Below are 19,672 nucleotides of genomic sequence, written 5' to 3'. Positions count from 1 at the left end.
CATGTGAATGTACATTTATTAGAACACAAACACAATTGCTCACAAAATACTTTTTCCTGAAAGAAAGAACCGTAATTTGAATACTTATCAGGGGAAAAATTTTGAAGTATTAGATACTTTTCTTGCCAAAATTCCACCTTCCTAGCACGTAGTTCATTATATTTGTTCTTCTTTCCTCTTAAAAAAATCTTTAAGGTAATATGTAAAAATACAACAACAACATATCAAGCCTTTATCCCACTATGTGGGGTCGGCTATATGAATTTTAGACTTCCATGTATTTCTGTCTTTTGTCATATCTTCATTTAGATCCATACACTTCATATCAAACTTTAATATCTCTCCCAAAGTTTTCTTAGAATTGTCCCTACCTTTTTTTTTGACTAATTTTTCCATTTCATCAACTCTTCTCACAGGAGCGTCTATTAGTCTTCTTCTCACATAACCAAATCATCTTAGTCTAGTTTCTCTCATCTTCTCCTCGATTGACACTACTCCTACCTTATTACGAATAACTACATTTCTAATCTTATCCTTCCTTGTATGGCCGCACATCCATCTTAACATCCTCATCTCCGCTACACTCGTCTTTTGCTCATGCTGGTATTTGACTGTCCAACATTCTGAGCTATATAACAAGACTGGTCTTATAGCTGTCCTATAGAATTTTCCTTTCAATTTTAATGGGATTTTACCATCACATAACACCCCCGATGCATTTCTCCATTTTAGCCAACCTGCCTTAATTCTATGTGTGACATCCTCGTGAATTTCTCCGTCTTTTTGAATCACTGATCCCAAATATCGAAAATGGTCTTTTCTTTGTAAGATTTGCTCTTCCAATTTTATTATAATATCATCCACTCTTGCTTTCTTACTAAATTTACATTCCATATATTCTGTTTTCTTTCTACTTAATTTAAATCCCTTAAATTCTAAATTGCTTCTCCACAACTCAAGCTTAGTGTTCACTCCTTCTTTTGTTTCATCCACCAACACTATGTCGTCTGCAAATAGCATACACCATAGCACCTCTGTCTGAATATCTTTGGTGAGTTCATCCATTACTAGAGCAAATAAGTATGGACTTAGTGCAGAACCTTGATGCAATCCTATTGTAGTTGTAAACGGTTCAATATCCCCTCCGCATGTTCTGACCCTTGTCTCTACACTGTGATACATGTCCTTAAGGGCTTGTATATAGGCTATTCTAACTCCTTTCTTCTCTAAAGCCCTCCATAATCCTTCTCTAGGAACCCTATCATAGGTCTTTTCTAAATCTATAAACACCATATGTAGGTCCTTCTGATGATCCCGATACCTTTTCATTAGGCGCCTCAGTAGGTATATAGTTTCGATTGTTGACCTACCAGGCATGAAACCAAACTGATTTTCCGAGACCTTTGTTTCTTTTCTGAGCCTCTGCTCTCTCACCCTTTCCCAGAGTTTCATGGTATGGCTCATTAGCTTAATTCCTCTGTAATTTTCACAATTTTGAACATCTCCTTTATTCTTGTATATAGGAACTAAAGTACCCTTCCTCCACTCATCGGCATCTTTTTTTATTTAAGGATCGCGTTAAATAATTGCGTTAGCTAGGAGATGCCCTTTTCTCCCATGCATTTCATGCTTCTATTGGTATATTATCTGGTCCCACCGCCTTATAATTTTTCATCTTTTTTAATGTTTGCCTTATTTCATTTAAACTTATGCGTCGATAAAATGTATAGCTCAAGTTCCCTTCGGAGTTACTAAGATGTCCCAACCTAACTCTTGTATCGCCACCATCATTGAATAATTTTGTGAAATACTCCTTCCATCTCTCCTTAATCGCTCCTTTATTCACTAATACATTTTGATTTTCATCTTTTATGCATTTCACTTGATTTAAATCCCATGTTTTTCTTTCTCTTGCTTTAGCTAATTTATATATATATTCCTTTCTCCATCTTTTGTATCAAGTCGTTTATATAGATTCTCATATGCTTTTGACCTTGCTTCACTAACAGCTCTTTTTGCTGCATTTTTTGCTTCTTTATAATTTTTTTGATTTTCTTCATTATTGCATTGAAATACAGCCTTATAGCAAGTTTTCTTATTTTTAATTTTCAATTGTACCTCTTCATTCCACCACCAAGACTCCTTAAGGTTAGGGGCTCTACCATTTGTCTCTCCAAGGACTACCTTTGCCGTGCTTCTCAGGGCGTTAGCCATTTCTTTCCACATTTGGTTTGTCTGTCCTTCTCCATTCCATTCCCTTCTACCCCTTAGTTTCTCTTTGAAAATTAGTTGTTTTTCCCCTTTTAAATCCCACCACCTGATTCTTGGATTTTGTTTTATATGATTTTTTCTCTTCCAATTTCTTACTTGGACGTCAAGTACTAGAAGTCTATGTTGAGTAGTCAAACACTCTCCTGATATCACCTTACAATCCCTACAACATAACCGATTATCTTGTCTCATGAGGAAATAATCTATTTGGGTGCTTGATGTGATATTTTTATGTGTGATTAAGTGTTTGTCCCGTTTTTTGAACCTAGTATTGGTTATGATGAGCCCATATGCCATACATTTCCATTTTGTAATATTCGTTTAAGCCAAAACTCTACTTGTTCTTTCTTTTTAACAAAAGAAAGTGACAAAATAAGGAAAACTAGGAACACGTCAATTTTAACACTAGTGGGGCATAACCTTAAAGAAGAACTTCCAAATTAGCCAATCTACAATACCATATTCCATTTGTGTGTGTTGTGGTGGTGGTTGGGTTAGGGTTTTTTTTTTTTTTTTTTTTTTTTTTTTGGGGGGGGGGGGGGGGGGCGTGTTGTTGAGTTAAGTCTTTTTGAATTTATTGAATTACAAGATGAAAACTGATAGTGCAAAACGGGCAACACTCTAGTACAGAAAAAGATGTAGGATATGATTTTAAAATTAAAAAAAAAAGTTAATGATAAAATTGAAAAATTGTAAGAAAACTTGATATATATTTCTCTAATCTTCACTAAGTAAGAATGGTTACAATATATAGGAGAAAGAAATCAATCAAATCCCTATAACTAAAGGAAAAAGAAGGAATCATAATTACATCAGTTACTAATCAATCAATCAATCCCAACAATTAAGATTGATTATAATCAATCCCATAGATTGTGGGATAAGATTGATTATAATCAATCTCGTAGATTGTGGGATCTGATTTTCCAACACTCCCTCTTAAGCTGATGAATAGATGTCAATCATTGTCAGCTTACCCACACAAGACTCAAAGCTTGGTTTGGATAGAGCTTTGATAAAAACATCTGCTTCCTGAGAAATAGAGAGAACATAGGACAAGAATATAGTTTCATTATCTATTTCAGACTTAATGAAATGTCCATTGATTCTAACGCGATTCATCCTATCATGCTGACCTGGGTTGTGTACTACACTTATAGCTGATTTACTGCCACTGTAAAGTTTCATGGGACTGGTGATAGGCATGTTTAAATATGTCATAAGTTTTTGGATCCAAATAAGCTCACAAGTTCCTTGAGCTAATGCACGAAACTCGGCTTCTGCACTGCTTCTTGCAACAACGGTTTGTTTTTTACTTCTCCAAATGACTAGATTTCCCCAAACTTTAGTGCAATACCTAGTAGTAGATTTATTGTCATCTATTGCTCACGCCCAATCTGCATCTAAGTACCCCACTGCATCCCTAGTACTCGTTTTTCTGAACAATAATCCTTTTCCTGAACTTCTTTTTAAGTATCTCAAGATCTGAATTGTTGCATCCATATGCCTCTTCGTGGGAGCATGCATGAATTAGCTGATCAAGCTCACACTAAAAGCGATGTCTGGCCTAGTTAAGGATAGATAGATCAATTTCCCAACTAAGTGTTGATAGGTCTCCCTGAGGATCATCACTGTAATCTTTTGTTTCCAATTCCTCTCTAGAGATGTAGATGCAGGTCTACATCCCAGTTTTCCAGTTTCCTTCAACAAATCCAAAACCTATTTGCTTTGTGAGGTGAAAATTCCCCGTTTACTCCTAGCAAACTCCATTCCCAAGAAATACTTCAGAGTTCCGGGGTCTTTCACTTTCAATTTTGACTAGAGTTCTTTCTTTAAATTCACAATCTCTATAGTATCATCACCTGTCAAAACATAGACAATCAGAACTGCTTGCTTCCCATTATCACTTCTTTTGACAAATAAAGTGTGATATGTCTATCCTTGTTTATACCCAAGTTTCTTCATAACAGAGCTAAATCTAGTAAACCATGCTCTAGGAGATTATTTTAGACCATAAAGGGATTTTTTTTCAATTTACATACCTTCCCTGATCCAGCATGCATCTCAAATCCTGGAAGAGCTCTCATGTAAACTACCTCATCCAGAGTGCCATTCAAAAAAGCATTCTTAATATCCATTTGGTGTAGTTCCCAATCCAAGTTCGCAACTAGGGATAGCAATACTTGAATTGTATTTAGTTTTTCCACCGAAGCAAAGATCTCTTCATAGTCAGCTCCATAACTTTGGGTGTACCCTTGAGCCACCAATCGAGCCTTATATCTTTCTACAAGCCCATTTGATTTGTACTTCACTATAAACACTCACTTGCTTCCAACAGTCTTTTTTCCTTCGACCAACTTCACCATCTCCCATGTTCCATTTTCTTTTAGAGCTTTCATTTCTTCCATTATTGCCATTTTCCACTATGGATCTTGTAATACTTCAAGAATGGTGCGGGGCACTTGAATCTCATTTACTTTGAAAATAAAGGCCCTGTAACTTCTTGATAATTGAGAATATGTGAGATAGTTAGAAATTGGGTGCTTTGTACAAAGCTCTTACCCCTTTTCTAACAGCAATTGGGAGATCCAAATCATCTTTTTCTTTTAAATCTTCTTCAACCACACTTGGTTCCTTTTCCCCAGGAGGATCTACCACTGGTTCAGACTTATGGTTCTATTCAAGAGAGTGTAGCCTGCAAGAGTAAACATGTTTCAATGGTGGTCCAGGATTGTGAGACACTCCCCCTAGATTTGGGACCAGTTCGGTTTGAGTGTTTGGAGAGGAAGAGCTGGGAAAATCAAGGGCAGGTAAGGTTACAGGATGCAAGGGAAAAGCTTGTTTCTCAGGGTTCGGTCTAACAAGTTCTCCTACAGCTATTGGATCCCGACAATGATCTCCTGATGAAGTCTCCCCCTAGAGAGTAGCTTGGGGATAGAAGAATTGGTGTTCCACAAAGGAAACATCACAGGAAATCAGAAATCTTTTAAAGGGAGGATGATAACACATGTACCCTTTCTAAGAAGCAGAGTAGCCCAGGAAAATACACTTGTAGGCTTTGGGGTCAAGCTTATTTGGACTGGGTTGATTATTATGAACAAAGGCAAGACACCCAAAAACCCGAAGTGGAAGAGAGTTATGAATGTGAGATGAAGGAAAGACAGAAAGTAAAGCACTAAGTGGAGTGCTAAACTTGAGAACTTTGGATGGCAACCGGCTGATAAGGTAGGCTGAAGTCAAAAGAGCCTCTCCCCAAAGAGAATGAGGGACATGACTAGCGATCATGAGGGACTGGGTAACTTCTAGCAAGTGACAACTTTTGCACTCGGCTACCCCATTTTGCTGAGAAGTATAAGAGCAAGAACTTTGGTGGAAGATACCCTGGTATTAAAGGTAGTGATTAAAGGCATGAGAAAAGTATTCTTTACCATTGTCAATGTAGAGGAGATCTATATAGAAGACTAAAAAATATTTTTGATAAACTGGTGAAACTATTTGAAGATCATGAGAACCTCAGACTTATCTTTCATCAAGTAAACCCAACAAACCCGGGTATGATCATCAATAAATGTGACAAACCACCATCTGTCAGTGATGGTGGAAACTCAAGATGGACCCCAGACATCACTATGCACAAGGTGGAATGGGCGTGATGGTGTATACGGACAAGAGGGATGGGAGAACGCAAATGTTTTGCTAGTACACAATGATCACAATGAAAGGAAGTAGGATCTTTATTAGGGAATAACTAGGGGAACAAAAACTTTAAATATGAAAAACTATGATGCCCTAATCGTTGGTGCCAAAGAAGGACATTGGATTCAAAGATAGTGTGAAGACCCACAAGAACAAAAGGACTAAATAGACCACCATTAGACAGATAGTACAGGCCATTGTGCTCTCTAGCATTGCCAATCATCCTCACCAATGGTAAATCCTAAAATTGACAGTAGGAACGAAAAAAAAAGTTATAGAGCAATGTAAATCAATTGTCAATTTATGAACAAAGATTAAATTGCACTGTAATTTGGGCACATAAAGAACAAACTTAAGTGGCAACCCAAACACCATGAGATCACCCCAGCCCGTGGCCTTACACAAGGACTCATCTGCCATAATAATACCAATGTCCTCTATACAAGGGCCAAAATTAAGGAGTCCAACTGAAAAGCCCCACATATGGTTAGTCGCTCCGGAATTCACAATCCAAACGTCTTGGGGACCTTTGTAGGATAAAAGGGAAGCAGAAAAGCTGATTTTACCATTGTGAGCCATAAGTGCAGTGGAAATAAAATCAAGTCCCTTAGTAGGATAGAGGAGTTTTTTCGGCACCGCCATTTGTTCGGTTGTAAACGATAAGATGCTAGAGGAGGGAGAGGCAGGTGGGGCATCAACAACAATAGTTGTTTTTTTGTGTGTCTTTGACTTCTGGGTTTCCAGTCGACAGGCTTCCCAAGAAGATCCCAACAAGTTTCCTTGGTGTGATATGGTTTGCTGCAGTGTTCACAACATAAACGATCTTTCTAAGGCTCGAGAGACTGCTGCTAAGAAGGTTCTTTGGATTTTTCAAGACGAAGAGCTGCTAATGAGGAGCCTTGGGCAGTAGAATCCATGTTGGGATCTTTGGAATGAGGCATCATAACACATTTGTGACTTTCTTCGCAATGGACAATTGGAAAGGCCTCATTGACAGTCGACAGAGGTTTGCTGCCCAAAATACGGCCCCATACCTCAACTAAATCAGCATTGAGTCCTTGTAAAAAAATCAAAGACACGGTCTTTCTCTTGCATAGTTACAAACAATAGATCATCTCTTGCATGGTTAGAAATAGTTGATCATCCTTGTTACAATGCAAGTAACGGTGTGATACAAATCAAGCTCCTGCCACAACTCATAAATGGTATTAAAATATTCCATGACCAACATACTTCCTTGTTTTGTGGAGTGTAAGGTAGTCCGGACTTCAAACAATCGAGAGACGTTCTCTAAGTCGGAATACATTTGGTGGACAACAGTCCACACTTCTTGAGGAGTGTTGTAGAACAAATAGTGCCTTCCAATTTTGGGTTCCATGGATTGGATAAGAGAATTTTCCGCTACCTATGTGTTATATTTGGGAGATTGAGGGCTTCGGCTGGCGGAACACATTTTTCCTTTACCAATCATCACGAGCTTCACAAACTGGTACCATTCCGAAAAATTGGTGCCATTGAGATGACGAACAATCAAGAGGATGGGGTGCTAGTCAAGATGGGAGACCTGCACAGTGGCAACGCCGGGATTGAGGGAAGGAGGCGTCGGGACAGTGTTTGGGTCAATGTTTTGTTCAGTGTGGGAGTCGGGAGTCAAAAACATGGCGGATTCTGTCGGTGGAGAGCTGGTCGGTGAGGCCATGGTGGTCACTAGATCAGTCAGCACCACCATCGTTGCTGGGGCAAGGGTTCGGTGTTTGGGTCAGTGGGTACTCCAGGCTGGAGGATACTTCAAGGCTCTGATACCATGAATAATTGTGAGAAAACTTGATATATATTTCTCTAATCTTCACTATAAATGGTTACAATATATATAAGAGAAAGAAATCAATCAAATCCCTACAACTAAGGAAAAAAGAAAAAATCTTAATTACATCAATTGCTAATCAATCAATCAATCACAACAATTAAGGCTAATTATAATCAATTACATAGATTATAGGATAAGATTGATTATAATCAATCCCATAGATTATGAGATAATTGGGATTGATAATCAATCCCATAGATTATGGGATCTGATTTTCCAACAAAAATAATATAGATAAAAGAAGAAAATGACAAAAATAATATTTTTCTGCTATATGGTTTATATTTTATACGGTACTGTTTATGAACATAACAACCAAAAAGATCAAAAAAATATTCAAAAAATATTATTTATCCAATATGAAGATACCATTCAATCATGCTTCCTAGACAGTCCTCTCAATGTGAATTTGCCCCAAAAAATAAACAATAAATAGAAGGATAAAATATCCAAGATTACTACAAGTAAATAATTTCCCAGATCAACCCCATACCATAGAGTACAACAAACCAAAGTAACCATGAAAACAAATTATAAAGATGCATAGATGCAGACAAACATGCATAATCTTATAAGAAAGAAGATGCATGCATGTAAGCTATAGTGAAAATGAAAAGAGTTTTCAAAAATGTCAAGAAAATAATACAATACCGATTTGAGGCCTTCATTTGGAAACTGACCACTGGAAGATAAACCTGATTGTCTACATGATAAAGAATCAGCATCTGCCTCAAGCTCGCCAGCTCCTGTATCCATCTTGTAATCACTGTCACTAGATGTGCTACTAATGCCACTGATGCTACTACTATTACTATTGCTACTGCTATGATAATCATGTTCAGAACGGATTCCATTGGACTTAATCCAAGAACCACCTGCAGAGTCTAAATCTGCAGCATTGTTGAAATCAGAACTGCAATGAGGGACAAACAGATGAAATTTCAGAAACCAACCCTTGGCAGCAGCATAATTCACTTCCATAAACAAAGAAGGAAAGATAAATGACTAATTAACAAACCCTTGCATACAAGTGTACTAACCAGTTCATAAATAAGGATGAACCAGACAATGAGGGCCCTATCCAATTTTGCAACCAGAATCTGTAAGTTCAACATGTAAAAAAAAATTGTTGGTGAGATACAACTGGCATTCTAGAAACTGAATGAAGAAACAGGCAGTTTGATAAGAGGTCAAAGAACTTTCTTCAACAGCTTACATTGAACATCAAATAGCATTTATGCCAAAATCCAGCAGTTGCCATTAATAGCAGAAGTCATCAAGTAACTCAACTAAATGACTAGCCTCAGCCTGCCAGGAGGAAGGGTAAAGGTGGCCCACCAAAGGTAAGTAGTTGATGAAGCTAATATTGTGCTGGTTTTCTAATACCAATAATTAGGCTTCATTTGGTACGGGCTTTTTAGTTAGCTTCTGCTCCTGGGCAGCCAACAAAAAGCCTCAAGCATTTGGTACGAGTTTCAAAAGTTGCTTTTTTAGTGAGAAACTCAGCCCATTTTTTAGGCTTCTAGCAGCACTTTTTACTGAGCTTTTGGCTTATAAACTTTTTAAAAGCAGCTTTTTAAATTAAGAAACCACACTCTAAAGGCTTTTGATAAGCTGGCTTTTAAAAAACATTTATAAGCTTAATCTTAAGCTCTACCATAGGCCATACCAAACAAAGCCGTAGCATCAGATCAAGTACTGGTGCTTTGAGAAAACCATGAATGAGGAAGTGAAAGTAAGTTTCACAGCTCAATGCTTATTTACCAGTAAGGTCTGACAACTGGTTAAGTTTCAAAAAGCTGTAAACTGACCTCCAAACCTAATTTCATCTCTGTACAAGGAGATTGAATAACCACTATTTGACTATGAAACAATAGCATCATCAGATCGTCAGCATATTTGGGCTGGATACCAGCTCTTCCCCCGCCCGGCCAAACACCTAAGAATTTACTGCTTATTCACCTGGGACCACTAGGCCAAGCTATGAGATAGTATTTGATAGAAACTACCCAAGATACCTTGTCCATATTCTTGGACTTGATATGATTGATCTTGCTTTCTATAGTTGTGTAGTACATCTTCTAGAAGAGTATGCTTTGATTGTATCCTAAATTGCATTTATTTCCAAATCTAGATTAGGAAACTGCCTAATCTAGACTTGGAAGCTGCCTATTGTGACAAAATATCTTGTATATATATTCATTGGAACCCTTCAAGGGGAATAAGATCGAATATCTTTCCAGCCACTTTTGATAAGGTATCAGAGCCGAAGGACGTCGATCACCGGTCTTTGTGATTCTCGACTATCGTGGCCTTCATCAATATTCATTCTTACATAGCTACCAAAATCCCACAACACCATGATGGATCCAGCTAATTCCAGTAGTACAACAGAGGTCCCGTTTGTTGGAAGTAATGGTGTAATCTCAAGAGAAGAGCTACAAAACATCTAGGCGGCCTATGGGTTGAATGTAAGGAATTACTTGAAATGGTCTCAGTTGATCCAAAAAGATGGAGAAATTCACGAGAATGTCGCACATAGAATTAATGCAGGTTGGCTAAAATGGAGAAATGCATGCGGGGGTGTTATGTGATAATAAAATCCCATTAAAACTAAAAGAAAAATTCTATAGGATAGCTGTAAGAACAGTTTTCTTATATGGCTTAAAATGTTGAGCAGTCAAATACAAGCAGGAGCAAAAGACGAGCGTAGCGGAGATGAGGATGCTCAAATGGATGTGCAGCCATACAAGAAAAGATAAAATTAGAAATGAAATTAAAACTAAAAAGAAAATTCTATAAAACAGTTATAAGACCAGTTTTGTTGTATGACTCAGAATGTTAGGCAATCAAATACAAGCATGAGCAAAAGACGAGCGTAGCGAAGATGAGGATGCTAAGATGGATGTGCGGCCATACAAGAAAAGATAAAATTAGAAATGAAGTTATTCGTAATAAGGTAGGAGTAGTGCCAATCGAGGAGAAGATAAGAAAGACTAGACTAAGATAGTTTGGTCATGTGAGAAGAAGACCAATAGACGCTCATGTGAGGAGAGTTGATGAAATGGAACAATTAGTCAAAAAAAAGAGGTAGAGGCAAACCCAATAAGACTTTGGGAGAGACATTAAAGTTTGATATGAAATGTATAGGCCTAAATAAAGATATGACAAAAGACAGAAATACATGGAAGTCTAGAATTCATGTAGCCAACCCCATATAGTGAGATAAAGGTTGGATATGTTGTTGTTGTTGTTGTTGTGGTCTTAGTTGATCCAGACGTTTTTGAAGGGTAAAAGGAAGCTAAGTCACCTACTTGAAACTGAGCCAAAGGAGAGTGATCTTATGTACGCAACCTAGGATGAAGAGGACTCTTTAGTCATGTCCTAGCTTTGGAAATCCATGATGCAAAAGATTAGTGACACAATCATGTTTCTAAGGATTGCCAAGGACATTTGGGACACTATGAAGCTCACCTACTCCAAAGTGCATGATGCTACTCAGATCTATAAGATCGGGACTAAAGTAGCAACCACCAAGCAAGACTCCTGATCCATCACTGAGTATGCAAATCTATTGCAAACACTATGGCAAGAGTCAGACCACTACCAATGCATTCAAATGAAGTGTAGTGAAGATGCGGCCATACAAAAGAGGTTTGTTGAAAAAGAAAGAATTTATGACTTTCTTGCAAGCTTAAACATGGAGTTTGATGTTGTGCAAGTACAAATCCTCGGCAAAGAGGACCTTCCCTCTCTAAAATGAGGCAATCTCCATTGTGCATGCAGAGGAAGGACGAAAGAAGTAATGCTTGATGGTTCTCCTACAAACGGTTCTGCCCTTGTAACCTTGAAAGATTCTAATCAGGATAAGGGATCTAGAGAGGAAAAGAAAGTGCTAGATTCATACAAGATGATAAACAAGGATTCAATGTGGTGCACCTACTGCAAGAAGCCCTGGCACACCATAGAGAAGTGTTGGAAACTCCATGGCAAGCCACCCAAGGGAGGACAACCAAAGGGCAAGGGACAAGTCTTTTGTGGCCAGTGGCCATCAGCAACCTGAACATAAAGTTCCAGATCAAATAGATCCAAAGGAACTTAACTGAGAAGAGATTGAAAAGCTGAGGAGTTTGTTGGGATCTTTAGAAAAAAAAAAAAAAAACACTAAGATAGGTACCCGCTCTCTAGCCCTCACAAGTATCTCTTCTTCCTCTCTTACCTTTCATGCTTCAAATATATCTCATCCTAACACCTGGATTCTCGACTCTGGAGCCACAGACCACATGACATGTTCCTCACATCAATTCATCTCTTATACACCATGTTTTAGTTCCACAAAAATAACAATGGCTGATGGATCATTAACCACTATGGTTGGCCAAGGGAATGTCCTTATAAACAGACATCTCATCCTTAAGAATGTTCTTCATGTCCCTAAACTCTTTACTAACCTTGTCTCCACTCAAAAACTCACTTCGGATGCTAATTGTCGTGTCATTTTCTATCCAACTTTCTGTGAATTTCAGGAAAAAGACATGATGAAGATGATTGAGCATGCTAGGGAAAGGGCTGAACTCTACTACCTTGAAGAACCAAGTGAGCAGACTAATAAGAGGAAAGTTTCCCCTGTATCATTCCTTGCTCGGTCCAATAAATATAAGTTGTGGCTTCATCACTCCCATCTTGATCATCCCTCTTTTATGGTTCTTAAATTATTGTTTCCTTCCTTATTCAAAAGTCTAGATGTTAGGGAATTTCACTATGATGTATGTAAATTTGAAAACACAAGAGAGTATCATTTTCCCTTTCTACTAAAAGTAGTAGTCTTCCATGTACACTAATTCACAATGATGCATGGGGTCCTTCCACTGTGCCTAACATCTCAAGGGCACGTTGGTTCATTTACTTTGTTGATGATTACACTCGAGTGGTCTGGTTGTATCTACTAAAGAAAAAATCTGAAGTTGGCACTGTTTTTCCCATGTTTTATAACATGATTAAAACATAGTTTGGGCTTGAAATAAAAAGGTTCATGTCTGACAACACTAAAGATTACTTCAATCAATCTTTATCTATTTTCTTTCAACAGATGAGCATAATCCATGAATCTTCTTGCATTCATATCCCTCAACAAAATGGAGTGGCTAAGAGAAAGAACGGCCATCTTTTGTTTGTTGCTAGGGCTCTTCTCTTCCACAATAATATTCCAAAACAATATTGAGGAGAAGCAACCTTAACAACCACATTCCTTGTTAACCGGCTACCCTCTAGGAGTCTTGATTCCCAAAGTCCAATTCAACTTCTCACCAAGGCCTTTCCGAAATTCAATGCCTCTAACTGTTTAACACCCAAAGTGTTTAGTTGTCTCACTTTTGTCCATGTCCATACTCCTAATAGAGGCAAACTCGATCCTTGTGCCCTCAAGTGTCTGTTTATTGGGTATTCCTCCACTCAAAAAGGTTATAAATGCTATCATCCTCCTATCAAGAAGTTTTTTATTTTAGTTGATGTTACCTATGTCGAGGATAAACCTTACTTTGCTCAGACCTATCCTCAGGGGGAGATTATAGTACAAGAGGATAGGGATTTGTTCCTCCTTAACCTACCCTCTTCCTCCCTCCCTTCTACCACCTCAAAGGACTCATTAAGTATGATACAAGGGAAGACTACCATTTACTTCCTGTCCACTACAAGTCTACTCAAGGAGAAGAGCACCAATTCCTCAACCTATGCAAGTTACAACATCTGATTCAAGTCCTGCTACTAACATTTCTCTTCTTGACATTTCTCTAGATATTTCTCCTACTAAACCTAAAACATCATCTATTATACCTAATGCTGAATTTGATTTGAGTGAGCATGATCTATCTCATACTTGTGACCTTGACCTTCCTATTGCCCTTAGGAAAGGAACAAGGACCTGTACAAAACATTCACCACATTTATTCACGACCTATTCTAAACGGTCTCCTAGACATAAAGCCTTTCCCACTAGCCTGAACACAATTCCTATTCCCAAAACCTTTTCTGAAGCAATAAGTAATGAGAATTGGAAGAATGCCATGGAGGTAGAGATGGCAGCCCTAGAGAAGAATCAAACCAAGGAATTGGTCAATTTACCAAGAGGGAAACACCCGGTGAGAAGTGAGTATACACTATAAAGTACAAGTCAAATGGATCCTTAGATAGGTACAAAGCAAGGATAGTGGCTAAAGGATATACAAAGACTTATGGGGTAGACTATCTGGATACTTTTGCTCCTGTTGCAAAACTAAATACAATAAAGGTGCTATTATCCTTAGCTGCTAATTTAGGCTGGCCACTGTAACAATTTGATGTCAAGATTGCTTTTTTACATGGTGACCTAAAGGAGGAGATTATAAGGAGTTGCCATCAAGTTTTGGGCCAAAAACTAAGGAAAAAGTGGTGTGCAGATTAAAAAAGGTTTTGTATGCACTAAAACAGTTACGAAGAGTCTAGTTTGGCCATTTTACAAAGGTTATACTCAGTATAGGCTACAAACAAAGTCAAGGAGATTATACCTTGTTTGTACATCACTCAGCTACAATGGGAGTGACAACATTATTGGTATGAGTGGATGACATTATTGTAACTGGTGATGATATATAAGGAAAAAAAAACATTGAGAGGATGTCTGGTTAAAGAGTTTGAAATCAAAGAGTTGGACAGATTAAAGTATTTCTTGGGAATAGAAGTGGCTCATTCTAAGAAGGGGATTTTTATCTCACAACAGAAATACATATTTGATCTATTAACGGAAATAGGAATGTTAGGCAACAAGGCTGTTGAAACCCCAATTGAGCCTAATCACCGATTAGGAGAGGTCCCAGAAAATGGTGTGGTAGACAATGGATCCTATCAAAGACTAGTAGGGAGGCTTATTTACCTAACACACACTCTGTCAAACATTGCTAATGCAGTGAGTGTGGTCAATCAATTCATGCACAATCCCAATGAGACTCATCTAAAAGTAGTATATAGAATCTTGCGCTACTTAAAGGGGACTCCTGAAAAAGGTATTTTATTCAAAAGAGGAGAAACAATGTCTCTTGAAGCATATACAGAAGCTGATTATGCAGGTTCTATGATGAATAGAAGGTCTACATATAGATATTGCACATTCCTAGGGGGTAATCTGATGACTTAGAGAAATAAGAAGCAAATTGATGTGGCTCGGTCAAGTGCTGAAGCAAAGTTTAGATCAATGGCCCTAGGGATCTGCGAATTACTATGGCTTAAGATACTATTGGATGACCTCAAGATCAATTGGACAGCACCTATGAAACTCTACTGTGACAATAAATTGGTTATAAGCATTGTACACAATCCAGTACAACATGACCGAATAAAACATATTGAAGTGGATAAACATTTTATTAAAGAAAAACTAAACAGTGGCCTAATTTGCACCCCATTTGTACCTTCAAGTGATCAACTGGTAGATATTTTGACAAAAGGCATACCGAGAGCTGTATGCCAAAAACTACTCAACAAGATTGAAATGCATAACATTCACTAACAATCTTAAGGGAGAGTGTTAGAAACTACCTAAGATACCTTGTCCATATTCTTGGACTTGATTGATCTTGCTTTCTATAGTTGTGTGATACATTTTCTAGAAGAGTATGTTTTGATTGTATCCTAAATTGTATATATTTCCAAATCTAAATTAGGAAACTACCTAATCTAGATTTGGAAGCTGCCTATTGTGACAGAATATCTTGTATATATATTCATTGGAACCCTTCAAGGGGAATAACATTGAATATCTTTTCAGCTACTTTTGACAGTATTCACTATTGAACATGGAATAATATATTTACCTTTTCAGAGAAGATCTAGCAAATGACATCTGCAAAACTGGGACAAGCACCGCCTCTACTGGATAGATGAATGTCCTTTCACAAACTGAAATTTGATCTTGCAATCCCTTCTGAATGCCAATTCCCACAGCAGAAGATTCTTTGCTGCACTGCTTAGCGAAATTCTTTCTCGAATTCAAGTTTTCTTGTGGTGCATTATCATTCCCATTAGTAGGGCAACCAAAGGTAACTTCAACATAGCAACTTTGCCCTCTGAACTGGCAGACTGAAACTTGAGAAACATGGGATGGTAGACCTACAATTCCATTTGAAGTCTTGCTGGAACCACACAAGCATGTGAAGAGAAACATGGTAAATATTTAAAGAAGAATAGTTTTTTTCCCATTAAGAAGAACATAAAAGGAAGTGCATTAAACAAAAATACAGATTAATCCTACCTTAAGTATGCTTGCTTCACAAGGTCACTTGGACAACATCCAGTAAAGCTACCACGCATTCCATGAGGAGCAACAATTACTGCAGAAATGGAAAATCAAATCACTAGGATAAAGAATGGAAGGAAAGCTTTCCCAAGCAGACTATTCACAATTGAACTGTTAAAATTAATGCGACTAATCAGCATGAATAAGGAGGTAAAAACCAGATTAATTCAAGATGTGGTGACATAAATTTACAAAAACAACAACATATATGTGGAATCAACTACATAAATTCTAGCTCTAGAGAAGGTTTCCTCGTGACGTGCACCAGACAAATTGGTAACACCACAATCATTCACAAGTATAAATAAGAAAATGGCATCTCTGGTGCACAAAGCTCCCCACTTTGTAAGGGTAAAGGAAAGGTTATATTTATACGCAACCTTTCCCTTAATTTTTATAAATATATAGAGAGAGAGAGACAGAGAGTAGAGACCGGTATGATTCTACTCAAGGATTTCTCCATTGAGCTTTGCATTACTAAAGGCTTAGAGCAAGCGAAAGTATCCATGGATTACAAGTACATAGGAGTTGTAGGAAGAAAAATGCAAAGTCATTGTCTTACTTCAATTAAAGCTGCAGGACCAACAGTGCAAACTGACATTTTATGACCTTCGGCTACATGCAAATAAAATTGCTGCCTTTTTCTCTGGAGCAGTGAGTAGTTTAATCAGAAAAATTAGCTAAAATCTTCTTTAAAATCATTCTACAAAAAATGTATTTAAAGGAAATTTAACATAACAAACTGTTGGAACAGGTAGAAGGAATACCCGAGATTAGAGGATAAAATAGTTGTTAGGAGATAATAGAAGTTCCCGAGATTAAAGGGATGAGGTAGCTTGAAAGAAAAAGATAACTCCAGAAATTTAAATATCAGTTGATTTGTTTTATCTTCTAAGCTTAATTCAAATTTGTTCCTGATTTTAGGAGATAGTTTAGGTGGTTTCTCATGTATGTATATCCCATACTCGAATTCAATAAAATATCAAGTAAGCTTTTCTAAGATTCAGCTTATTTCATGGTATCAGAGCCAAAGTCCAAGCAGCCTAGATTTTAACCGTCGGACTCTTCAATCAGTGAAGCATGGCTGGAAACCAATCAACCCCAACAGTAATCGATGCCTTGGCCACTAGTTCCTCTAACCCTCATCCACAGCCGAATTTTTCTACAAACCCTATTGACAACCATTCTCTACAGATCACTTAAACATAAACTAAATAGGAGTAATTTTAGATAATGGTTTCAATCAGTTTTGCTAGTAATCAAAGCGAAAGGAAGAGCCGGATCTCTGATAGGAACTATTCCTACCCCACCAGATACAGCAGCAAATTATGGCACCAGAGAAACAGAAAATGCAATTATTATGGCATAGCTTCTCAACTCAACGGAGCCGAGGATTGGTAAAACCTATCTCTTCTACAAGATTGTAAAGGACATTTGGGATGCAGTACAACAGATGCATTCAGATTTAGAAAATACCTCTCAATGCTTTAAAATCAGCTCAGCCATTCATACAACTCGACAAGGCAACCTTAATATTACTAAATACTATAATATTTTGACAGAAATATGACATGAGATGGACTTATTATACAATATTAGCTGGGATTGTCCAGCTGATAGTATAAAATATAGTACAATGCTGGAGAAGGATCGTATTTTTTTTATTTTCTCCATGGTCTTACCCCGGATTTGGATAAAGTTCTTGGAAGATTGTTAGGTGCTAAACCTTTGCCTACACTCAGAGAAGTATTTGCTGAAATAACGAGAGAGGAAAACAGGGCAGAACAAAAAGTAATGCCCACTCAACCTACAAACTCACACTTAGGCCCCCAAAATTATGCTCTTGCTACAATCAAAAAAGAAGGCACTTTGTCAAGGGATCAAGAAAAGGATAAGCAGTGGTGCAACCACTATAATAAACCATACCACACAAGAGAAACGTGCTGGAAGATTCATAGCAAGCCAGCAAATTGAAAGCCACATAATAAATGAGAAACAACCCATTCAGCCTATGTTACAGAAGCTCCTACTGAAATCAGAAAAAACACAAACCCAAACCTATTGGTTGAGCAGATTGAAGCCTTTTACAGATTGTTAAATCAAACCATAGGTACAAAACTCACAAGTTCTGCTACTTCTAAGCTAACAGCCTCAATTGCTCAACAAGGTATTTTTCGATACTCATTGATATCTCAAAAGCTTCTTGAACATGTTTGGATAGTGAATACATGTGCATCCGATCATATGACAAGTTTGGTTAATTCTATATCAGATTATACAACTTGTAGTACTGCCATTAATATTTCTATGGCTGATGGCACTACATCTCCTACTTTGGGGTATGGAACAATTAGTTTATTGAAACTAAAGCTGATATTTGTTCTACATGTACCCAGATTAAAGTGTAACTTACTCTCAGTTAGCAAACTGACAAGAGACATGAATTGTACTATAACATTTTTCCCTCCTTAATGTGTTTTCTGTTAGGCAACCCAAAAACATTCCACTACCAAAGACGTAAGAAATAAGGGCAGAATAGGGATACTGAAATGGGAGAAGGCCAATTGATGCATGTGCAGACAACAAATTCAGTTAAGGGGTAGAATGGGAAGAGCGAAGGGGGAGGGGGGGGGGGGCATGTGCGAGCAACAGATTCCTATAAATAGAGAAGCAAATGGAGTAGAAGGCATGGAATATTTTGGTGAATATAGAGGGAGCGCGTAGACCTCTCGAATGTCTAATTTTCTTTCATTTTGTTAATTTTCAGCCTTGTAATTCCGTTCAATTATCAGTAATACAATTAATTCAAGCTAGACTATGATCAATATCCTATCATTTGGTATCAAAGCAATCGATCCATGGGGAGAACTGTTTCTGAAAGAGTGAGCAAGTTGGAGGGACGTATGGCGGGTTTGCAGGAGGGTCTAGAATCGGTGAAGGCTGAAGTCATGAGGGTGCAAAATATTGAAAAGAACATGGCAGGGATGATGGATCAATTCAACCTATTAATGGCACGATGGGAAGCAAAATGGGGAAGACCGGCCTACGGGTTCTTCCTTGTCAAAGGAGGGAACGCCGGTGGCTAGAGGGAGAAGTGGCAAAGGGGGCGATTGGATCGATGGTGTCAAAAGGCAAGAATACCATGAGAGACGCCTAGAAATGCCCATGAACAAGAATGTACAGTGAATAGTAAACAAGAATGTACCGTGAATAGTAAATTAGCATTTAGTATTGTCAATAGTCCGTACAACATGATCAAATGACGCATGAGAGAATTGATCAAAGTTTCATAAAGCGGGAAATTCAAGAGAGGAATTAATCTGTTCTACATTCCTACAAAAAGCCCAATTGCTGATGTGCTTACCTAAGCTATGGCAAGACTAGGTTTTGAATCACATATTGTCAAGCTGGGAATGACGAATATTTATTCACCAGCTTGAGAAAGAGTGTTAGAACAGATAGAAGGAATGCACGGGATTAGTGGACAAGGTTGTTGATAGGAGATAAGAGAA

At 37.8% G+C, this 19,672-nt stretch overlaps 1 protein-coding gene across 2 annotated transcripts in view; it reads right to left on the bottom strand.

Annotated features, from left to right (window-relative positions):
* LOC127799962 (mediator of RNA polymerase II transcription subunit 13) overlaps positions 1-19,672 on the bottom strand; it is a 93,526-nt gene that overhangs the window by 32,671 nt on the left and 41,183 nt on the right. For both annotated transcript variants that reach the window (XM_052334276.1, XM_052334275.1), the window contains 4 exons: positions 16,116-16,194; positions 15,679-15,996; positions 8,875-8,934; positions 8,486-8,747 (listed from right to left, as the gene is read on the bottom strand). In XM_052334276.1, the coding sequence (XP_052190236.1) occupies positions 8,486-8,747; positions 8,875-8,934; positions 15,679-15,996; positions 16,116-16,194 (719 nt within the window). The remainder of the gene's footprint in view (positions 1-8,485; positions 8,748-8,874; positions 8,935-15,678; positions 15,997-16,115; positions 16,195-19,672) is intronic.

The sequence above is a fragment of the Diospyros lotus genome, chromosome 4, assembly GCF_014633365.1.
Source record: "Diospyros lotus cultivar Yz01 chromosome 4, ASM1463336v1, whole genome shotgun sequence".
NCBI classification, from domain to species: Eukaryota; Viridiplantae; Streptophyta; class Magnoliopsida; order Ericales; family Ebenaceae; genus Diospyros; species Diospyros lotus.
This window is presented reverse-complemented; position numbering and strand designations above follow the sequence as displayed.